Source organism: Lissotriton helveticus, chromosome 6 (assembly GCF_964261635.1).
Source record: "Lissotriton helveticus chromosome 6, aLisHel1.1, whole genome shotgun sequence".
Classification (NCBI taxonomy): Eukaryota; Metazoa; Chordata; class Amphibia; order Caudata; family Salamandridae; genus Lissotriton; species Lissotriton helveticus.
Genome location: NC_136067.1, coordinates 259,466,223 through 259,488,703, shown reverse-complemented (window position 1 = coordinate 259,488,703; position 22,481 = coordinate 259,466,223). Strand labels below are relative to the sequence as shown.

The 22,481-nt window shown below is 42.2% G+C and overlaps 1 protein-coding gene across 3 annotated transcripts in view; it reads right to left on the bottom strand.

Moving 5' to 3' along the window:
• Nucleotides 1–22,481, bottom strand: part of ATAD2B (ATPase family AAA domain containing 2B) — a 974,520-nt gene that overhangs the window by 456,241 nt on the left and 495,798 nt on the right. For all 3 annotated transcript variants that reach the window (XM_078647713.1, XM_078647714.1, XM_078647715.1), the window contains exon 18: nucleotides 9,836–10,022. In XM_078647713.1, the coding sequence (XP_078503839.1) occupies nucleotides 9,836–10,022 (187 nt within the window). The remainder of the gene's footprint in view (nucleotides 1–9,835; nucleotides 10,023–22,481) is intronic.

Genomic DNA, 22,481 nt, shown 5'->3' with positions numbered 1-22,481 from the left:
AAAGGGGACTGTGTATTCTGATTTGTTGATGCCATGGAGACAGGCTTTACAACTGGTACATTTCCTAAAGCCCTTACTTTTGTCCAACCAGTTTTTCTGGGTAACCACCTCAGGACTGGACTTAACCAGAGCATCCTGCATGGAGTAAGCTTTCCTAAAGGTGATTAACGGCTTGGCCAGAATTTTTTCTCCTATAATGGGGTCACATTTGATTAAGTCCCAATGCTTGGAAATGATTTTTCTAAGCACGCCATGTTGCCTATTGTAGGCCCAAATCAGTCTACCTGTTTGTACTTGAGTACCTGCAGATTTAGGTTTCAGCTTGCGTTCCAGAGTCTGATTACGGGGTAAAGCATTTGCCTTATCCATAGCCTTTTCTATTTGACCCATCTTGTACCCTCTGGCCAAGAATCTGGTTTTACTAGCCTCCTGAGCCAGATTGCACTGAAGGTCTGTGCTACACAACCGTCTTATACGCAGCATCTCCCCATAGGGGATGCTGCGTATAAGATGGGCAGGGTGGTGGCTGCTTGCATGGAGAACCCGTATTCCCTGCCGTTGTCTTCCTGTACAATTTGGTCTGTAGCTTCTCCTGACAAATCTCAACAGTCATATCAAGGAAATGTACCTGCTCCTGGCTGATGTCTGATGTAAACGCTAAATTATAATGGTTGCAATTAAGAATATCAATAAAATGCTCAGCTTCTGTGCGTGTACCTCGCCAGATTAAAAACACATCGTCAATGTAACGATACCAACAAACAATCGACCTTGCTGCAGTATCAGAGTGCTCACCATAGAGGACCTGCCTCTCCCAAAAGCCCATATGCAAACAAGCATAACTGGGAGAGAAACAGGCCCCCATGGCTACCCCTCTGACCTGCTGGTAGTATCGATTGTAAAACATGAAAAAGTTAGGATTCAAACAAAAGGTAATCATTGATAGGAGCATGCGATTGTGTTATATATATATATATATATCTCTATCTCTCTCTATCTCTCTCTATCTCTCTCTATCTCTCTCTATCTCTCTCTATCTCTCTCTCTCTCTCTCTCTCTCTCTCTCTCTCTATCTCTCTCTATCTCTCTCTATCTCTCTCTATCTCTCTCTATCTCTCTCTATCTCTCTCTATCTCTCTCTATCTCTCTCTATCTCTCTCTATCTCTCTATCTCTCTCTATCTCTCTCTATCTCTCTCTATCTCTCTCTATCTCTCTCTATCTCTCTCTATCTCTCTCTATCTCTCTCTATCTCTCTCTATCTCTCTCTATCTCTCTATCTCTCTATATCTATAGATATAGATCTATATATATACATATATATATACATATCATCTTTAGGATGGTTATAGGCTTTTGGGTGGTAAGGGAATTTTTAGGTTTTAGGGAGAGGATGGATTTTTGGGTGGCAAGGGCATTTTTAGGGTTTAGGGTGGGTATGAGTTTTTGGGTGGCAAGGGAATTTTTAGGGTGGGTAAGGGACTTTGGGTGTCAAGGGTCATTTAAAAGTGGGTAAAGGTTTTTGGGTAGCAATGGATTTTTCAGGGTAGGTATGGGTTTTTGGGTGTCAAGGGTAACTTTAGGGTTTAGAGTGGGCATGGGTTCTTAGGGTGGCAAGTGATTTTTAGGGTTTAGAGTGAGTAAAGATTTTTGGGTGGCAAGGGTAAATTTAGGGTGGGAAAATATTTTTGGGTGGCAAGGTGAGTGTGTATATATATATATATATATATATATATATATATATATATATATATATATATATATTCACTGAAAAAACCATAGGTTATAGACCATATATAGTTAGGAATTAGCATTTAGAAAACCTTATTTTACTCACACAAAACCATTGAAATTCCATATATAGTTAGTTGCACTAACTATATATCGTGCACCCGCAATCCACTGCTGATGATGTCACATATTACATCATTCATGACATGGTCAGTGACATCACTGATGACATCACTGATGACATCTCAAATGACATCACTGATGACATCACTGATGACAACATCCAGTGATTTTTTGTTTCTATAAAGTTTAAATATGTCTTACATATTGAAGAATGAGTGGATGTGTAAGTGTCTGGACGAAGGATTTAGTAGGTGCATGACTGACTGTATGAGTGAGTGATTAAATGTGTCTCACTGACTGCATGGGTTAGTGACTAAACTGTCTTAATTTGTGCATCATTATGTCTGTTGTTCTGTAAACTGCTGCATGTGTTGATCAGTAGCTATATGAGTAACTATATGGGTTATTGATTGATTGCCCAAGTATTTGTATGGGAGACTGAGTGTGTGTGTGGCTAGCTGGGAGGTGTGTGACTCTGTGCAGATCAATCTGTACTTGTATCAATGATTGTATAAGAAGGTAAGTATGTGTTAGTATATGTTTGAAAATGTAAGGTGCTCTATGTTTAACTGTATAGACAAGAAAATGGAAGTGTCATTGATTCTTTACAGGACTGACTAGGTGTGTGAGTAACTCCATGGATGAGTGGCAGACTGTGAGTGTCTGTATAGGTGTATGAGTGCATATGATAGTGTTGTAAAGATGAGTGATTGTATGTATGAATGATTGTATGGGTGAATGAGTGAAGGTGTGTGTAGACGTAGCAATCAGTGAGTGCGTATGTAGTAACTAGTATTGGTGTGTCAATGGTTTCAAAAATTATACTCTCTTTTTAACACTGGGTGAAACAGAGGTTATATTAAAATGTGAGGAGATGCATTGTATTGTCACATGAATGATATCATCAGTGATGTGGTCATTGATGTCAAATGAGATGTCATCAGTGATGTCATCAGTGATGTCATTTGAGATGTCATCAGTGATGTCATCAGTGATGTCACTGACCATGTCATGAATGATGTAATATGTGACATCATCAGCAGTGGATTGCGGGTGCACGATATATAGTTAGTGCAACTAACTATATATGGAATTTCAATGGTTTTGTGTGAGTAAAATAAGGTTTTCTAAATGCTAATTCCTAACTATATATGGTCTATAACCTATGGTTTTTTCAGTGAATTTTCAAGGTTTTGTAAATGCTAATTCCTAACTATATATGGTCTATAACCTATGGTTTTTTCAGTGAATTTCATTGGTTTTTTAACAGCTAATATCTGTAGCTGTAAAATGTATTCTTCTTTAAATCCAAAAATATATTTTATATGTTTATGAATAATTTTTTTTTTAAATATTTTTTTTTCTTCGTTCCCGCTTCGCGAATCGGGAAGCTTCCCGTTAGCTGACCTTGATGCCGCGAAATAGACCGCAAGCCGGTAAACGTTTCTTTACCGCAAGTGCCGCGTTAGAAAACAACATCGTGACGCCTCCCGTCCGCATGACGTTTCACGTTGTCGCGTGATACGTCATATAACGTGCTACGTTAGCGAACTGGTACGCGAAGCGAGTCGCAAAGCGCAGGTTTCTGGAAGCAAACCGGGAGGCCCTGCAAAGCGCTTAACGTAAACACAGCAAGTCATGTGACTTGGTAATAACACTTTTCATTGGTTCATTTCACTTTTGGTTTCCTAATGATGTAAGACTAGGTCATATAATCTAAAATGAACACTTTTGATTGGTTGAGAACTCTTGTTTTTCCCAAATGATGAAAATCCCTCCTTCTTTCCTCACTCTGACTTTCATCATTGTGAGAGAAAGACCCTTTGTGATCACTGAGCAATGGCTTCTTTAGTAGCTTCAGCTGGTGCTTCCCCACCACCTCCACCACATCCAAGGAAGAGTGGACCACCTGCTCAAGTTGTAATTCAACAAGAAGAAGAAGAAGAGGAACAGGAGGACGAGCACGAAGAGAGGCAGTTTTTGCCTGAGCAGCCCAAGACGTCTCACCGGAAAGAAAACTTCATTTGGCAATTTTTTAAAATTCCCAAAGGTCAGAAAAAAGTAAATGCAAGATACGTAACTTGCCTTATATGTCAAGATAGACTGTCCAGAGGGACCGACAAAAAATACAGTTTCGGAAACTACACAATGCATCGCCATATGACTAGGTGGCATCCTAACAACTACAGTGCTGCACAGTTTCGGAACGACCTAGATAATCTCCCTATTATGGCCAGAAGATCTGTTGTACCGGAAGTAACGGGACCAGAGGGCAGGGAGATGGTGCCAAATATACAAATGAGATTTGGTGGTGTAAAACACACCTGCGCATTTTGCGATGGATTCATTTCCTACGGAGAAAAAAGCATCACTCTGATCAACAGAGCTATTGACTATCATATGCAAGTTTGTCCGAAACGCCCAAAATAATAAATACTTCTTTTTTTTGTTTTGTTGCTCCTGTTGAGCCCTTTACAATGAATCGTTTTCATTGCCCCCTCCAAGAAAAACCCAAAAAAATATAAAACTGTTCCGAAAAATTCAAAAACAGTAAAAAAATGTTCAGAAAAATAAAAAAAAAAAGTTCTTTTCAGAACTACCTCCCCGTTATTAAAAAATTGGTACAATATTTGGAACTGTGCCAACCTCTATTTCTCTTAGTTCGCTTCCTAGTTCGCTCGCTGGTACGCGAACTGGAAGCGAACCAAAAACAGTAAGTATAAGGGAAGGAAACACACACTTATGTTAAAAGAAAGACAGCTATAGGGGAGTAAACTAGAGATACCATTACCCATAATCCACTGCTGATGATGTCACATATTACATCATTCATGACATGCTCAGTGACATCATCAGCAGAGGATTGCGGGTTTTTTGGCAACATGCCTTATCCACGGTTTAATAACGCTGCCTTTTGCTTTATATAAGTTTTCAAATTGTATGAAATATATACCAATAGGTCGTTATGAACCTTTAGGTAGTGCTTTTGTTCATGAGGTCTGGTCGCTTCCATACACATACAGATGTTTCAAAGATGATCAAGAAGTTTATCTGAATGGAGAGGAATGCACTGAGACGCCAGATCATTCACTAATGTGTAGGCACATACAGTTACACGATTCATGCAACAAACACCGACCAAATATGGCTTGCGTGTTGCAAGGCACGCCAGTTCCTGCTATCATCCCCACGTTCAAGTTGTTGGAAAATGGTAGTTATTTGATGCTCAATAATGAAGATTGTTCTGAGTTAATTAAAAGTATTCCTTTTATCGTAACAGTAAGTGAACGGGTTATTTGCTGCAGAAATGTTCTATTTCCTCCCACACATGAACATAGGGAGTTTTCAATCTGGCCACAAATACCAACCTTGGGACACGTTTCAACGGCATGGCAAGAATAAGAGCTCTTTTGTCTCAGAGAGAGGTGGCCTTGAGTTCGGCCCGTGAAACTTTCGTACTTCACATAGCGAACACCCGTACACAGGTTTGCCTTTCAATTTCAGCAACATGTTTCCGACTATCTTTAACGCATCCTCCACAAAATCCCTGGCACACTTTTTTAAAGTTGTTACCAGTGGTCTCGTGACTTCATTTGAGAAAATCTTTGGAGTCATCCCTGCTCCCTTTCATTGTATTTTCTGCACTCTGGTTCGTGGATTGGCATTTTTACTTGCATTACCAGCGGACGCTCTTGTGCTTTTTTACATTTTTAAATATGGATGTCCCTCCTATGCAACCTCCGACCCTGCAGCTGCTGACACTGTTCCGCAATCGCATGCTAGAATATTATGGCACAATGCCGTTGGCGATATTAAGCACGGCATATGGATTATCTTTTCGGTTCTCCTACTTCACCTGTGTCCAGCCTGTATTTCACTGCCTGACCTGTGATTTCGATTGGGCCATTGATTTGTGTCTCTGCGGACCGGTTTCTCCTGACGTCGACTTTAATCAGCTGATGACTCCTATCATTACTCACGAGTTGGTTTGTCCTGGCGAAAGGATTATGGCTGTGGCATTGATGCATGGACTACTTGGTCCCTGGAATTTACTGGCGGCAGCACAGTCTTTCTTGGAACAGAGCTTTCTTGAAAACCCACCGAGCTGTCCTCTGATGGTGATAGAGGATCTGGTGCTGGGAGAGCACGTATGTTCTTTTCCGCTTTTAAATTGGATGGCTGAACTGTTTTCGGATGAAGACGGTGACTTCCTATTGGAGGCTGTTGCAGCTTATTTTGCATACACAGTTATGTCATAGACCTTTTTCATGTTTGATATGCTGAGTACTAGCATTTCATTGACAATTCATTGACTTATTTGTCAAGTTTTTATTATTTACCTTGCCTATTGGCTTAAGACTCGATAAAGTACTTGGCTGTTTTATTTTTCTTTAGCATTGAATTTTCCTAGTTTTTAATGCTTTACCTTGCGGACCGTCCACATATAAACTTGCAATCTGCTCTCATGAGATGGCACTTCTATTATCTTATTCAGTTCGTTTCCGGATCATGAGGAGGTGTCATCTAGGTCCTGGATATCTTTACACCGTGTTAAGTTAGCATGGGCTCATTACCGGTTTAAACGCCATTTTTCCTTTTTTGCAACTTCTGCACACGACACTTAGTTGTTGCTTTAGCTTTCCACCTAGTAGTTCATCGTGGTTTACATGAGAATAATATGTTATTGGTCTACTATCTGCTTTACTTGTTAAACTATATCTGTACAGCGAGTGCTAAAGTTTCAAGAACAACACGATACAGAATTGTTATGAGGTCTGATCTCCACGACTTCATACTCATAACATAAGTGCAACTTCTGCCAATTCTGGGCATGAGGCGGGTTTTATATTGCTTTGCCGAACACACATACACAACAGTTGATGCGGTTCACATGAAGAGAGAGCTGGTGTATGCTGATGTGATTCCTTCAAATCTAAGACACTAAAGTATGGGCACGCCCTAAACCAACACAAAGAGACCTTCTTAGCAAATAATATAATATGTGTATTAGGGAGGGTGAGATATAAGCAGCCGCGGGCCGTGGAGGGAGTTACGATGGGGCAGGGAGGCGGGGAGGGGGAGAAGCAGGGTGGAGCCCTCTCTACCTTGCCCCTCCCCCTCCCCGCCTCCCTGCCCCACCGTAACTCCCTCCACGGCCCGCGGCTGCTTATAAGTGTTGCTAACTCTTATTCATTTACAGCATGTTAACATACTGTCACCATTCGCTTTTTATGTACTAGTAACTATGCTGGTAATTTTGCTACTGATATGTGTACTTGTATTCTCCACCCTGCTTCTCCCCCTCCCCGCCTCCCTGCCTCACCGTAACTCCCTCCACGGCCCGCGGCTGCTTATAAGTGTTGCTAACTCTTATTCATTTACAGCATGTTAACATACTATCACCATTCACTTTTTATGTACTAGTAACTATGCTGGTAATTTTGCTACTGATAATATGTGTACTTTTATTATCTAAGGTACTACGCCTGAGAAGACGGCATTAGTAAATAAACATTTCAAATACACATCTGTTCTTCTTAACTCCATGTTCTGGTTTCTAAGAAATCTATAACGACCGACTGTTCATGAGTTCCACGTATCCTGAGGTACTATAAGTTCATATTCTGGATTGTCTAAACATTGAGAGTTTGTTATTTCCAATGTGACACTGTACCTAGCTTGCTAAATAGTTTTTGATTACTAACGTGAGTTTTGGGACACCCTAATTCGCCGAGGTTCCAATCCTCTGTCCACAGTTCTGTGTGAGAACAGAAACCCTGCGACAGGGGCACCCCCGACCCTTGCTGGAGCTTCATCACACTTGCGATACAACTCCAGCAATGCATTCGCCGAGGTTCCAATCCTCTGTCCACAGTTCTGTGTGAGAACAGAAACCCTGCGACAGGGGCACCCCCGACCCTTGCTGGAGCTTCATCACACTTGCGATACAACTCCAGCAATGCGCCACCTTTACGGCACAGATACATCACGCATCTGTGCTGTTTTTGCCCCATGATGCGCCGCATTGTAAATGCAGCACACCATAGGTGACGGAACAGCGGCACAGAATGACTAACACATCCCTGGTGATGCGCCAGTCATCATAAATGTATCCCTATGCTTCTTATCTTGTTAGAGATGAACCGCCATATGTATCATCAAAGTTATTTGCATTTCCTAAATAGCGAACTTTAAGGAATAAATAGCGATTCTTTACCATTCCTAGTTTGCGATGAGCTATTTGCTAATTAGCCGAATGTAGCCCAATGAAGCCCAATGTAGCCCAATGTAGCCCAAAGATGGCCGCCAGACACACAAAAAAACAAATGTAGCCCAAATATCAGCCAGATGTAGCCCACTATAGCCCAGTGACAGAATGACCAATCAGCTTCGCAAACCTCCGTTACGCGAAGCGGAGCGCTGTTACAGATATATATCTTTTTTTGAACGTTAATTTCTCAAAATCCACTGGAGCACATATATTGAGACCTAGCAAAGGCACATCGGGCTACCAGTCCCTAATATTTTGCCAAGTTTCGTGCAAATCCATTCAGCCGTTCAATTATTATTTTTATTATTTTTTTTTGCCCCGCGGGGCCCTTTTAAAACCTCCACATCAAACCTAGGGGGTCAGCGAGGATCTACTATGCCCCCTTATAGTTATTTCCCCCTTTGTTTTGACCTCCTCTTGTCTCTCGATCCTACCGAGAGACAAGATGGCGGCCGCTACGGACTGTTTGGAATGTTGACAGACGCCGGAGAACCAATCAGCTTCGCTTCACAAAGCTCCGTTGCGCGAAAAGTCCGCGAACCAGAGCGCTGCCTGGTCCGCGCTTACAGATATATATCTTTTTTTAAACGTTAATTTCTCAAAATCCACTGGAGCACATATATTGAGACCTACAAAAGGCACATCGGGCTACCAGTCCCTACAATTTTGCCAAGTTTCGTGCAAATCCATTCAGCCGTTCGGGCTAAAAGTGAGGCCAACCGCCCTATGGAAAACTCAATGTTAAAAACACGTTTTGGGACCCCCCTTTTTTCTCGGCCCCCACTGGACGAACCCCCCCCAAATTTTCAAGGGCTGCTCAGAAACAAAATGTGCCATTTTCCTGAAAATTTCAGCCAATTCCGTCCACAAACGCCAAAGTTATTAGACATAGAATTTTCAAAAAACCCATAGAGAAAAAATCCTAACTATATATACCTACTGGCGACCGCCAGTAGGTAATATATGTATATATATATATATATGCTTAATGTTCCGCTCGCAGTTCTTCCATGCAAAGGACGGACGCAGACCCAGATTAAGGTGCAGAATATTATTTCTTTCATTTCGCCCTGCACCACCGCCATTTTATTATACTTAAATATGACATTTTTACTACACATATGCCTTTACCAACCATGCCTTTACTACAAACTTTCCGTGGTAAAGGCATATGCGTTTTAAAGCTCTTTGTTGTAAATACATGCATGGTAATGATGCATTAGCTGCACTGACAGCGTTGTAAAGGCATGCACCGTCTTAAAGGCATGCGTGGTTATGTCATACAACCGGTTTAAACAGAATTTAAAGCTGATCTACTCAGTATTACTCCAACCCATTAGTGAAAGTCTCACTGAGGAGTTCGGTAGTTCGCTAAACATATCATTTATTTATTTTTAAGTGCGATCCCCCCATTCTGTTAAGAGAGTTCAACTTTTAGGAATTCTAGTTCTCTCTAAATATCCTGGTAATTTTAAAACAATGGATGCAGCTAAAAAAACATGCCAATCTGTAAGAACCACAGTGAACTACCTCAATGTATCCCATTTTCTTATAGAGGCATATATGGAATTATATGATGGCACTGAGACCTGAAAATCATCGCAGCACTACATTTAAAGAAGTAAGCACCAAATCAAAGCGCCATTTCAGTTATGAAAGCATCCTTAAACACAAATGAATGCAAATAGTAGGCAGGAATGAGAATACTGACCTGGGCACACGATTCTTCAGGTGTTTTGGCACTGACGGAGTAAAGTGCTGGTAGATCTAGTTGGTGTACAGAAAATTGTTCCAGGCTGTGCAATAATGCTGGAGCAAAGTGTGAAGTCTGTCCCGACCCCGCCTCTCCAGAAAGCAGTAATCTTGGTCGGTAAGATGTGGGCTGGTGAAGTGCTGACCTACAAGAGAAAAGAGCGAGCTCTCAATCGACAATCTGCTTTAGTTTTCCTCTCCCACTGTTAATAAATACCCATCAGACAGGAAGTGTGTGGGAAGGAGAGGTCTGACCATTTGAAAAGAAAGCATTATAAACAAAACGACCTTATCGTACAAGAACATGCAGAGAAACAGTGAGTCAAACTTGGAAAATTATTATAGAAAAATATTTTTACAAGGTGACCGGCTTTTCTAGTCGTCTGGTTAAAATGTGCTCCTATGAACTGACATTTTCGTCAATTAGAAATGACTATTTCATATTAAGTAAGGTTTTTGTAATGGTGAGCACATTCAGAGCATTTAAAGGTCAACTCATCCCTTGCATGACCTTTGCAGGACCGCAAATGCTCATAAATAAAAATAAGCATAACTAAGAAAGGATAGTAGGGGCAGGCCCCCAAAGTATATTAGATGACACACGGTGGAAACAATATTAAAGCTGGTTTCCAAGCAGTGCAAGTCAGGCCATGGTGGGGAAAGAGTTGAGCAGACTCGAAGCTAATCCATAAAGAGTAACCTCGTTACATGTTCCTATATTGCCATCATTAGCAACAGGTGACACCATAAACCACAAGCCTGGCGTGCAACACACTCACTTTCAAACGGCGCTCGAAAAAACAGGGGGTCAAGCAAGAGTTAAACAAGATGAATGAAGCTCGGTACTTTTTGTATCACAACCGGCGAATTTCCGTACTGAACAAGAATTATAACCCTACTTTTAATTGTGTTTTTTTCATTGAACATATGTAAGTATACATTTTAGAGACGTAATGTACTGTCACTGTAGTTCAAATCGATACTTAACCTTATAGGAAATCCGATTTTTCCTTAATGAGTTCATTTGGCGCCTTTTGACCAATCAGCATAAAATTGAGAAACAAAAAGTATGGAGATCATCTATGAAGAACAAGTTGCATACCATCGGTAATGCGCATTCTGATGGATACTCTAACTGGGGATTCTACAGCTTCTGAATATCTCAGGCGCCAGACTGGATCGGAAAACTTTTACTCATCAGCTCTCCCACACGGCACACTCTTTCTTCCGGAAGTGAGGAAAGGAGGCACATATTAGCATCACTCCTGCACAATGATATCCGTTTCTTTATTGACTATCTGCGCCATCTGACGCAGAGATTAAAAAAATACCAGTGTGCAGATATTCAGCTTGGGACATTTCTAGATGGACTAACAGACCATTTCACAAAACAGCTAAGTGTGTGTGTGTGTGTGGAGGGGGGGGGGGGGAGATAGATAGAGGGGGGGGGAGGAATCTGTGGTTAGGTAGAGTATCCTCCAGAAAGAGCGTTACCAAAGGAAACTTGTTCTTCTGATGGATACTTTAAATGCATATTCCCTATCTTTAGAATAGATACCAAGGCAGTGCCATCCAAGGCAGAGGATCTGTGGAATGGGTTCAGATTAAAAAGTCTTGCAGGGCTGACTGGCCAAAATGCCTTTTTTTGTCAGACCTGGCTGTTAAGGCAGTAATACTTTGTGAACATGTGTATGGATGCACAGCTTGTGGCTCGACAAAGGTTGATAACAGGCATCTGCATGCAATAGCAGCCTTGGCGGAATAAACCTTCATTCCTTCGCAGGATGCTTCTTGGCCAATGCGTAGCCAATCTTAATGCAGGGGACTATTCACCTCGACAAAGTGTATTTCTGCACTGCCTTGCCTTTACCCAGAAGCTAATTTTTCATGGTCTTGGTTGTGATCAATGTAAAACCTAGAGGCTGTTTTGAGGTTCAGCCAATGAAGTCTCTCCTCTTCTTTCGAGGGGCGAGGTGAAACCAAGAACATTGTGGGTGTGATGGACTGCCCAACTTGAAAAAGAGTCACTACTTTTAGCAAAAAGGCAGCCTTGGCCCTCAACTGCTTGTCTGGGAAAACCGAGCGAGCCTGAAGCTCATTCATGCAACAAGCTGAAGTAATCGCAGCAAGGAACAAAGTCTTCAGAGTCAGAAGACACAATGACCACCTATGCATTAGCACGAAGAGAATACATATGACTAAAATCAAGACCAAATTGAGATTGCAATGTGGCATCACAAAAGGTTTAGCTGGAGATATGTGTTTTAAACCTTTAAGAAACCGCATCACAACAAGTGACTTAAAAAGAACAGGTGGGCCGGCAAACAGGAAAAGACCAAAGAGTCAACAAATAACCTTTAATGGTGCCCACTGCAAGCCAATACTGGGCCAAGGACAAAACAAATAATAAGACATCTAACACTTTGGCTTGTAACAGTTCTGTTTTGGGGCACCACACCAGGCCACAAATTTGCTTCACTGCGCCCAGTGTAAATGGACTTAGTTAAGGGGCGCTGTGCAGCAAGGATAGCATACACAAACTCAGGGGGGAGATCAAATGCAATCAACTGCTGCAGTTCAATTCCCATCCGTTGAGGTGTTGATTGTGCAAGCCCCCACACACTCCTGGATTTGCTAAAACCATTGGGAAAGCCAATAGATCCTAAAGGTGAGATGTAATGGCATTGCCAATGCTTGCTTTTTGCTGGTCAACTGTCAGTTAGCCCAGTTTTTAATGACGACCCTTTTTCTAAAGATAACATGAATTGTTTGCTTTTGAATCACATGCAAGCTGAGAGAAAAATGCTTAGAAAGATTAAGACAGCCTGTAAAGCTATAATAGAGCTTAGATAAGATCACTACTTGAACAACTATTTTACAACAGTACAAGGAAAAAACAATGGGTCATATTTTTAAAGGATATAAAAGAAAATAAGCTGACTTGACCAACTCTTGTATGCAATTTTAATTGATAATGGTGACCATCCAGCTAGAATAAGAGAAATGCTAGATGTTTGGAGTGGATGGAAATTAGGATGTAGGCCTCTTGGAGGACTAAGTAAGTCATACATTCCTTTTCCATCAACAGCTGCAATACATATTTCATGGTAAGACGTTGAGCTGACATAGGTCTGTGGTAGGCCTCCAGTCTCTTCTTTTTACAAAGAACAAATTCTGGAGTAAAATCCTGTGTTGCAATGTTCTTTTGAGATTTTCTTGATAGCAACTTTCAGTATTTTGATCATTTCTGCTTCAGCAAATGCAGATGTGTGAATCTCAGCATGGGTGGTTGAATTTTAGAGAGGCACTGTAGAAATTTCATATTATGCCCAAACTGGACAAAACCCTGCAAGTCCGATGCTGCTTGTAAGGCGATATCCTACAGACCCATGGCCCAAGGTAGCTGGCAGTAATAAGTGGCTAGAGGCAGTCATTAATGGTGTCCTATCTTTTCTGTCTTCAATTGTCCACCACTCACACCTTGCCGCATAAGTCACACGCCATGAAGAGGCTTCTTTTGAAAGTATGTTTTATGTCAGAATTATTTAAAGGTCTAAGCAAATGATCTCAACACACACCATTATTGAAGGCTACATTCAAGATTTTTGAAGTAAAAATTAGACTTTACTATGACTAGAGAGCAAAGTTCTGGGATTCCCTCAGATCTATACCACAACGTGAGGTGAGTTGGCCTCTAGAAGGGGTGAGGCTCACGGCACTTTCACTTCACTGGGTGAAGTATAGGTCTTTGCCAATTATGCGAGTGTGCTACTAAAGCAGCACTGCTCTAAGGTCTTTCAAGCATGTTGTGCTCTGTACTGCTTTTGTGAAGTTACACAGACAAGGCGTTATCAAAGGTAAGAAACTTGTTCTTTTGATAGAGACTTCTAGCTGCACATTTCTTACCTTACAACAGATACTCAAACAAAAATCTGCGAAACATGTTGACCAAAAAGTCCTGCACAACCGAACATGCAAAGTGGCTGTCACGATGGTCCTGGCCTTCCAGGCAGCAGTGTGTGGTGATTGCGTGTGTTGACGCCCACATTGCTGCCTGAGCTAACAGTGGTGGCAGCCTTGGTCTTGGTAGAATGAGCATGCAAGCTCACAGGGGGTTTCTTTTTGACCAATGCGTAGCAGATCTTAATGCAGAGTACTTTCCATCATGAGATGGTCCATTTCTGCACTGCCTTCCCTTTCTTAGTTCAAATATAGCCTACAAGGAGTTCAGTGTCATATGGAACTCTTGTGTTCACCTTTTATCTTAAGAATGTAATTGCCATCAACAAAAAGTGTCAACAACTCTGCCGGTCTCCAATGGGTCCAAAATTTGAGCTGTCGCCATATGCCAACATTTTCATGGGAAATGTAGAAAGATTCTGGCTATGAACTACACACAACTTTTCAGGAAAGATACAACTGCCAACTTGATACTTCATGCAAACAGCAGCCACCCTAACCACAACAAACGTAACATTCCAAAAGGTATACGTCTTCACACCAGGCAAAACTGCAGTGAGGTTGAAGTTTTCCAAATAAAATGCACTGAATTGATCAAATGTCTAGAACACCGTGGCTACTGCCGAACCAGCCTTAAGAAAACCATGAATGAAATAAAAAAAAACTCAAATGCCTGACCAGAATACATTACGCTTTGTCACAAACTTCCTTAATGGCCAACAATATAACAGAAATATCCGGAGATGACACTGGCACCTACGAATGCTGAATCCCAGTCTGACGCACTGCAAACTTGCCCAAAAAATAGGTTTCAGAAGAGTAACAAATCTGCAAAACTTACTATGTAAATCAGAATTTGCAGACAAAAGAACCATCTAACCCTCGTTCTTGAACAGACCGCCTGGCTTTCATACTTACCACAATTGAAGTATATGTAAACTGGGACTCAAACTACTCAAACTACTCACTCTAGAGACCGTCAAACAAATCAAAATCAAAACCTGGGTCGATTGTAACAGCAAGTTCACCGTTTATATAATTCTGTGCCTGTGTAAACTACCTACAATGGCAGCACGGTGAGACCTTTGCAAATAAGGATCCAAGACCACTATCAGAATATCCACAATTACATTTGTGGATACCCTCAAACTAATCCCTTCCACCCTGTACATCCACACAACGAAACTTTCACTTTCACACTGATAGAGACAGTCATCAGACAACACACAGTGGTGGTAACAGAGAAGAAAAACTGCAGAAGAGAAAGGGAACTGATACTTCGACACTAGACTGTGAAATATGGACTTAATTAACATGGTGAGTTGCACCACTGGCTAGTGGGTGAATAGAAACTTTTGAAGTTAGCACATACTATACAAAACTGCACAGTCTGTTCGGCTGCCATACCGGCCTTTCACCTCACTGCTCCAAGTTCTTTTATCCAAGTACTAACTCAAATTGGACACTTCTGTTTCATCTGCCTAGCAACACCTTGCTAGAACATGCTTCCGCCACCTTACCCCATATAAGTACCACCGTGTCGGGATGGCTCGGACTTCTACTCTTTTTTAGCTTGTTTATGCTTAATAGGTTCTTTCACCCCTTGCATGCTTATTTTTGAATACGCCATTCCCCGTTTCTTAATATAGCGCCCATGCTCATCATGCTTACACATCCACCCCATGCCGGTTGTTTTCCTATCTTACTTACGGCTCACGAGCATCTCTATTGCTAATCAGCCCTCCATGACAGTTATTGTGCCCAAGGGTTTGCTGTATTTTTTCAAAGGTCTCACAGAATGATTAGTTGTTGCACATATGTTCTATTTCGTGTCTGGATACTTCTGTGGCTCTTTAGCTAGTAATAAAATGATCATATTAAGTAATTGGAGGTTTGTTCATGGTGAGCAATTGAGGGTTGACGCAAGTATTACTCTTATTAGTACTATAATCTTGGGTTGTATTGACTGTTGACACAATAGTGTGAGGAGCTGGGTTGAGCCCGTGGAAAGTTATAGTTCTGGCACTAGTACAGGGATTATCAGCATTTCTGTGAAACTGCATATAATCACCCAGCGATAATTGGGGAGTGAATAGTATGCATGTTTCATGCCTGTGTCTGTATATATACCAGTACACAAACTTTATTCGGTTAATGCAAGTGAGAAATGAGTGTGGATTGATTGTTCAAAATGGCTCGCCATTATCAGCACAATGGTCGGACGTTTTGGATTCCAAAAGCAAACAGATTTTAGCTCTAAATGTTATACACATGGTACATTGTTGGTTCATACTGATAGGAAGCGCTGAAGTAACAGTGGGAAAATTTAGTCTAAGAGATTGGCCTTGACAGCGGCACTTTCTTAATGGAGAGGCTATCAGACAAGACGCAGTTAACCAGATAGGGGACTGCGGTCTTGGATAATAGTGTGGTGATTGGCTGAAGCCTACACAGGAAACAAACTGGTTCAACCTTTCCTCCGTTTGGGAGGAAAATGGATAGATTACTGCGATTGGTTCAGTTCACACAGCAAATATATTGGTTTCATTTTGTCTCCGCTCTTCAAGTAGGCGGAGAGTACTTGAGGACCAGAGAGGGAACCGCTTGTCTTGGAATAGGAGTGTGGTGATTGGCTAAGCCTATACAGGAAATACAATTTCTTAACTTTTTATTGGACGCCAGGTAATAAGGCTTCCTGGACGGATTATATAGGTTACCAAGACTGGCGGACCCAAGAGAAGACTGCGGTTGCTCTGCGAAGCGGGAATGATTGCCACCACTGATTGGACAGCCTTGTATTTAAAAGGAGCTCCCATGACACAGACCAGTGCACATTGGATTTTGAAATGCCCAGTGTCGCCGGTCTGGATCACGCTTGGGAGAACACCCGTTTGGAATAAGGTAATGGGAAGTGAGGACTAGTACAGGATTATACTTAGTCTGGGTGGACAATTTTAGTCTATTGATGATTGTCGTTTTTGCATTTTTACAGGCACAGAAGAATATTGGCTTTTTTGAGGTAAATGGCAATGTGGGTGATTGTGGAACTTTGGGGATAGCTGCATATGACTGACGGATCGTTGATGATTACAGGAGATGTTTTGATAATCGTGATTTGAATGAAGTGCTGGGGTATTTTACTCTATACTTGTCTGAGTAGAGGTAAGCGAGATGCTTGAGTCTTATGATATATTGTGAGATGGCTAATTAGGCCAGTACTTGTTTTTAATTTTAGCAGAAGTATTTAGGTGTGTTCTCTTCACTCACAGATTCTACAATGAAAAGATAGAACTAATTTGTGTATCCAGGCCTGATAAGGGTTTACATTATTGAAATGAAGGTGAGCCTAGGTTTTTTCTGGTTTACATTCGAGTAATCACAGTGGTCTGCTAGAGTTCACAATGCAGAGTGTTAACAGATTTGGAATGTATTGAATGGTTGCAATGGACTTTTTGGGTGAATGGATATGAGGGGGAACTCGTGTCAAATAGTATTGGAATATTTGAGATGTTAAATTAAGATCAGTATTCACCCCTTACGTCTATATTTTTTGCAGAATTTATTGAACTGTTGAACATAAAACTGGCCTCCTTTCCACTGGGTCAAGTGTTTCTTTTTTGAGGTAGGCCCTACAGCAATGGAAGCCTTTTTGAACAGTAGTGTTTGATAGTGGTTGCACCATGTGCTAGACCCATGACAGTAGAGTTGGGGACTGAGAGATTTTTAATTGAATTATGAGTAGTAACTTGATATATCAGACATATTTATATATATTTTTTACTGTTCTTATATCCAGATATTCACACTTTAATTGGGAGGCCGAAAGCAGCTGCTGTACAGTACAGTGATACAGATCGGCATTGATTCTACTCTTATACAGTTATTGTTCTTGGAGGTAGGCCACCGTGATTCTCTTTTTAGATATTTCTAGGAGAACATGAGCTCTGATATGAATACATTTATTATCAGAGGTAAAGATGTGTTTTCAAGTTAATGATTTTAGATTTGATGTCTGAATAGCATGTTAAATAGGCAGGTATATATGGATGTGATATCATTAATTCTGGCTGAGCTAGCAATGATTATGTTCTGTTGAAATTACATGTTATTATGTTCAACTGATTCTGTGTTTTTGAACTTTTGTTTCTGCAGCCCTGATGTCCGTTGCCGGACGAAACGCGTGGTTGTATTGTGGTCTGTATACTTTATGCTTTTGGATTAATTTGGAACCTTTGATTTTGATGAAACGCTGTTGCCATCATTTGATGAACTTGACTTCAATAAAGAACTTTGGGAATCAACAATTTTGAACCTGCGAAATTTTTTGAATAACACGACGCTCCTTCAGCTGTAATTGTATTTTTTCACTCTTTACATTTCAATTCCAGTTTTAATTTAGTCAATCTTTGCATTACCACTGTTGTCTTTAACAATGTAGAATATGCCTTTTCCCCTTTCCAATATTGCCCTCACACATCCGCACCCTGCTGGTGGATTTCCTTAAATACTTCTGGCTCATAAATACTGTGTCAACCCTGCATAATGAACGGAGTGGTGTTCCAACTGCATCTATCTTAAGTTTAGCCCGAGTGACCTCCAATTTACAAGTATGTCTCTTGGCATTGCTCAAGCCCCCAGTTCATGCCACATCATTTCCTGCCCTGCCCCCACCCCACTTGTTAGCCTTGCATTCTAACTATCCAGTATCTAACCACACATCTATCCTCGTTTTAGACCGCTTTCAACACTTCAATACGTAAATTGATCATACTTTGGTTCTTGAGGTAAGCCACACTGCTTCTCAACTTAACCATGTCTACTATTAATCCACAAGCTGCCTTCCCATCCCCGCTTTCCAATTCCAAGTGAGTTAATCCAGTTTTCGCCCGCATATATGTACCACTGTTATGTTTGCCTGCGCTTACACAAATGCATTGTTTATTTTGCCGTTCTTTCAGGTCTTCCTCTGGATGAGAATCTATGTTACCAAAAATACCAGTAAAATACCACAACCATAACTTTCAAGTCCTTTACTACCCTAAACAGTCCTTACGGTAATCCTTTGGCATGTTCTTTTCACCTTTTATTTGCATGCTTCCCTAATACACAGGGTTGATCCCTTCTACGCATCCTCAAATATCAGCTTGGTGCACATACAATAATGTCACTTAGAATATTCCTTATGGTGCCCCAGACTTATACAAACCCCACACTTTTTACTATCTCTCACTATTTGTTAATCTTGCAACTCACGTGCTCCAACTTCCTTCTCGCCTCCTGACACGTCACGGTTATTCATTGATGTGAATTACTTACCCGGGAACTAAATACTATTACCTAGGTCCACCATTTCTGAATATACCTTAAAGTTACAAACAAATAACATACAAAAGAGCATGTGTGTCCTCAGGATTTGGTCACACAAAGTACTACCCCTCACATTGGTTAGCATGAGTGGTGCATCTTTTTATAAATGGCTTACGTTTATCGCCCAACGATCACGACTTTCAATGAAAATACTTAATATGAACCTTCCCCACTCTCCCGCCGCTGGCCCTTTCTCAGACCATCCTCCTTCCATATCTATCCTTAATCATTGATGATACTTGTACACCACTTGAACTTTTGAAATTTATATGTGAACCTGTACTTTACGGAACACATAACTATATGTTATCAAATAACACAAATGTTACTAACCAAATACACATTTCTGGTTTGTTGTTGTAAATTATGGTTGTATTTTCAAACGGTACCTATTGTGTTTTAATTCCAAATGTGTTTGTATTCTTTTTTATATAAATTGTATATTTTTTCAAATGTATTCCTCTTAAACATGCATTGAAGTAATTTATTGAAATTGACAAACACCTGGACCCACGACACCTCCGCGTTGGTCCATCTCTTGGTCTTGCATTATGTATTATTTCCATTGGTGGCAGTTTGCCTGGGCTTTTACAAAACCTTCCACGCTATTACCAAAACTATGTGGGTTGGGTACCCTGTCTATCCGCCTCAAATTTCCAATAAAATGTTGAATTCTGTCCTACACTGAATAATTTTCTGACTTCCAATCTTTCATTGATCTCACTCCGGGACTATGTCTTTCTCTGTCCCCCACTTCTCTCTTTCATGAACACACCCCTATCATCTGCGCGCCATTGTAGGCTAAACATGTGTCTGCTGTCCTTGTGCACATCTGTTCCTGCCTTTGAAAGAACAGTAACCATATTCTACAAAATTCAAATCAATGAAGAAAAAAAAAAAAGAACTATATTTCTTTTTTCATTGGGAATTTTATTAAAACCCGAAGATTTCTTCCCGCCTAGTCCACCTCCCTAAAGCACAAGTTACTACTTGCGTATCGATATATCTGTAAGAGACATTAGTTAGTGTTAGATTCCTTACCGTAGAATATCCCCAGGCATCAGACTGCATCCGGAAAGCTTTCGTCAGAGGTACCCATGAGCGTCGACAAGCGTCATCGTACGGCTCCGCATGCGTCGTTGGTGTCGTATTCGCCGAGTTAAGTCACTGGAGCTACTTAGAGGCACCCACACGCGCTTGCGTCAGTTCTGAGCACAACTTTCCGCAACAGGAACGCAGAGCCATGTTAGATACTGACCACTGGTGCATAAAAACTAGGGCCGAAAGGATGACAACCCTAGAAATCAGTTCTTGGCGCCTGAGTAGCCAACAAAGAGCTGATCATCCACCCGGAATGCTTATGTGCGATTCAGGTAAAATGAGAGCGCGCGTCTTGGATCCAGACGGTGGAGCCTCCCGTCCTCTCTGGAAGGATGCGGAGGCGGAAAGAAAGTAGGCACGGTGATAGTCTGCCCGATGTGGAAGGCAGTGACAACCTTTGGCAAGAAGTAAGGACAAGTACGTAGCACAACCTTGTCCGGATGGACAGAAAAGGAGGCTTACAAGAAAGAGCCTGAAGCTCATTCACTCTCCTGGCAGAGGTGATATCCACCAGGAAGAAAGTTTTCAAAGTCAGAAGACGTAAAGGACAATTGTGAAGCGGCTCAAAGGGAGATCACATGAGATAAGTTAAAACAAGAATCAAGTCCCACTGAGGCATTATGAAAGGAACAGGAGGGAACATATGCATAATGCCTTTTAAGAATCTCTGTACAACAGGGGACTTGAAAAGAGAAGGCTGATCTGGAAGCCTCAGAAAGGCTGAAATGGCCGAAGGTAGCCCTTGATAGTGCCCAGAGCACAGCCCTGCTGGGCCAGAGAAAGAAGGAACAAAAGGAACTCGGAAAGAGGGACAGAAAGAGGGTCCACAGTCTTGGCTGTGTACCATGCCACAAATTTGTTGCACCTGCAGGGGTATACCGATTTAGTGGAGGGATGCCTCGCTGCCAGAATGACATCACAGACTTCGGGAGGTAAGTCAAATGGAATCAACTCAATCTCCACGCATGTAGGTGGAGGCTGGGCAGGTACGGGTGGAGAACCGTCCCTTGCTGCTGCGACAGAAGATCCTCCCGCAGAGCCAATAGGATCGGGGGGTCCAGGCTCATACTGAGTAGCTCGGTATACCAAACTCTTCGAGCCCAGTCCGGAGCCACAAGGATGACTTTGGCCTGGTCGCGCCTGATCTACTTCAGTACTCTGGGCAGAAGTGGTATAGGGGGAAAGGCGTACCACAGACCGCAACTCCACTTGTGACGAAATGCGTCGCCGAGCGAGTGTCGCCTTGGAAATTCCAACTCGCAGAACTGATGACATTGCACGTCCTCTTCGGTGGCGAGTTGATCTAATTAAGGCTCCTCCACTGCTGAAAGAGACCTTGCACCACCTCCGAGTGAAGACGCCATTTGTGATCCATCAGACACCGGCGGCTGAGTTTGTCTGCCCTGGCGTTCAAAGAACCCGCCAGGTGTTGAACCGTCAAGGAAATACTTTGATGTTCCAGCCATGTCCAGAGGCACAGAGCCTTCTGACATAGGGTCCTCGACCCCACTCCGCCCTGTTTGCTGCAATACCACATGGCGGTGGAGTTGTCTGAACACCTGCACTACCTTCCCCTGACAGAGGGAAGGAATGATTTCAGTGCAAGAAGGATCGCCCGAAGCTCCAGAAGGTTGATATGGAACCGGGACACCGCCGGAGACCAGAGGCCTCTGATCTCCGTCTCTCCTATGTGGATGTGCCCATCCCAGGAGGGGCGCGTCCGTCACCACTGTGTGCTCCGGTTGGGGAAGGGAGAGGCATGTGCCGCTGACCCAGTGCGGATTCGTGAGCCACCACTGCAATTGTCGTGCAGTGCCCTCAGAGATCTGGACGTAGTCTGACAGGTTCTCTTGATGGTGCACCCACTGGAACTTCAGGTCCCACTGCAGTGCCCGCATGTGCCACCTGGCATGGTTGGTCAGCAGGATGCCATGAGTCCCAGCAGCCTCAAGGTCTTCTTGGCCAAAACCCTGGACATGGGCTGAAAGATAGGAATCATAGCCCGAATGTCCTGGACTCACTGTTCGGGAGGATAAACCAGAAACTGCGCTGTATCCAGAACCGCTCCAATGAAGAGGAGCTTCTGGGAGGGAATAAGGTGCAACTTCGGCACGTTGATGGAAAACCCCAGCAAATGCAGGAGGTCGGACGTAGTCGGGAGGTGGGAGACAACTGTC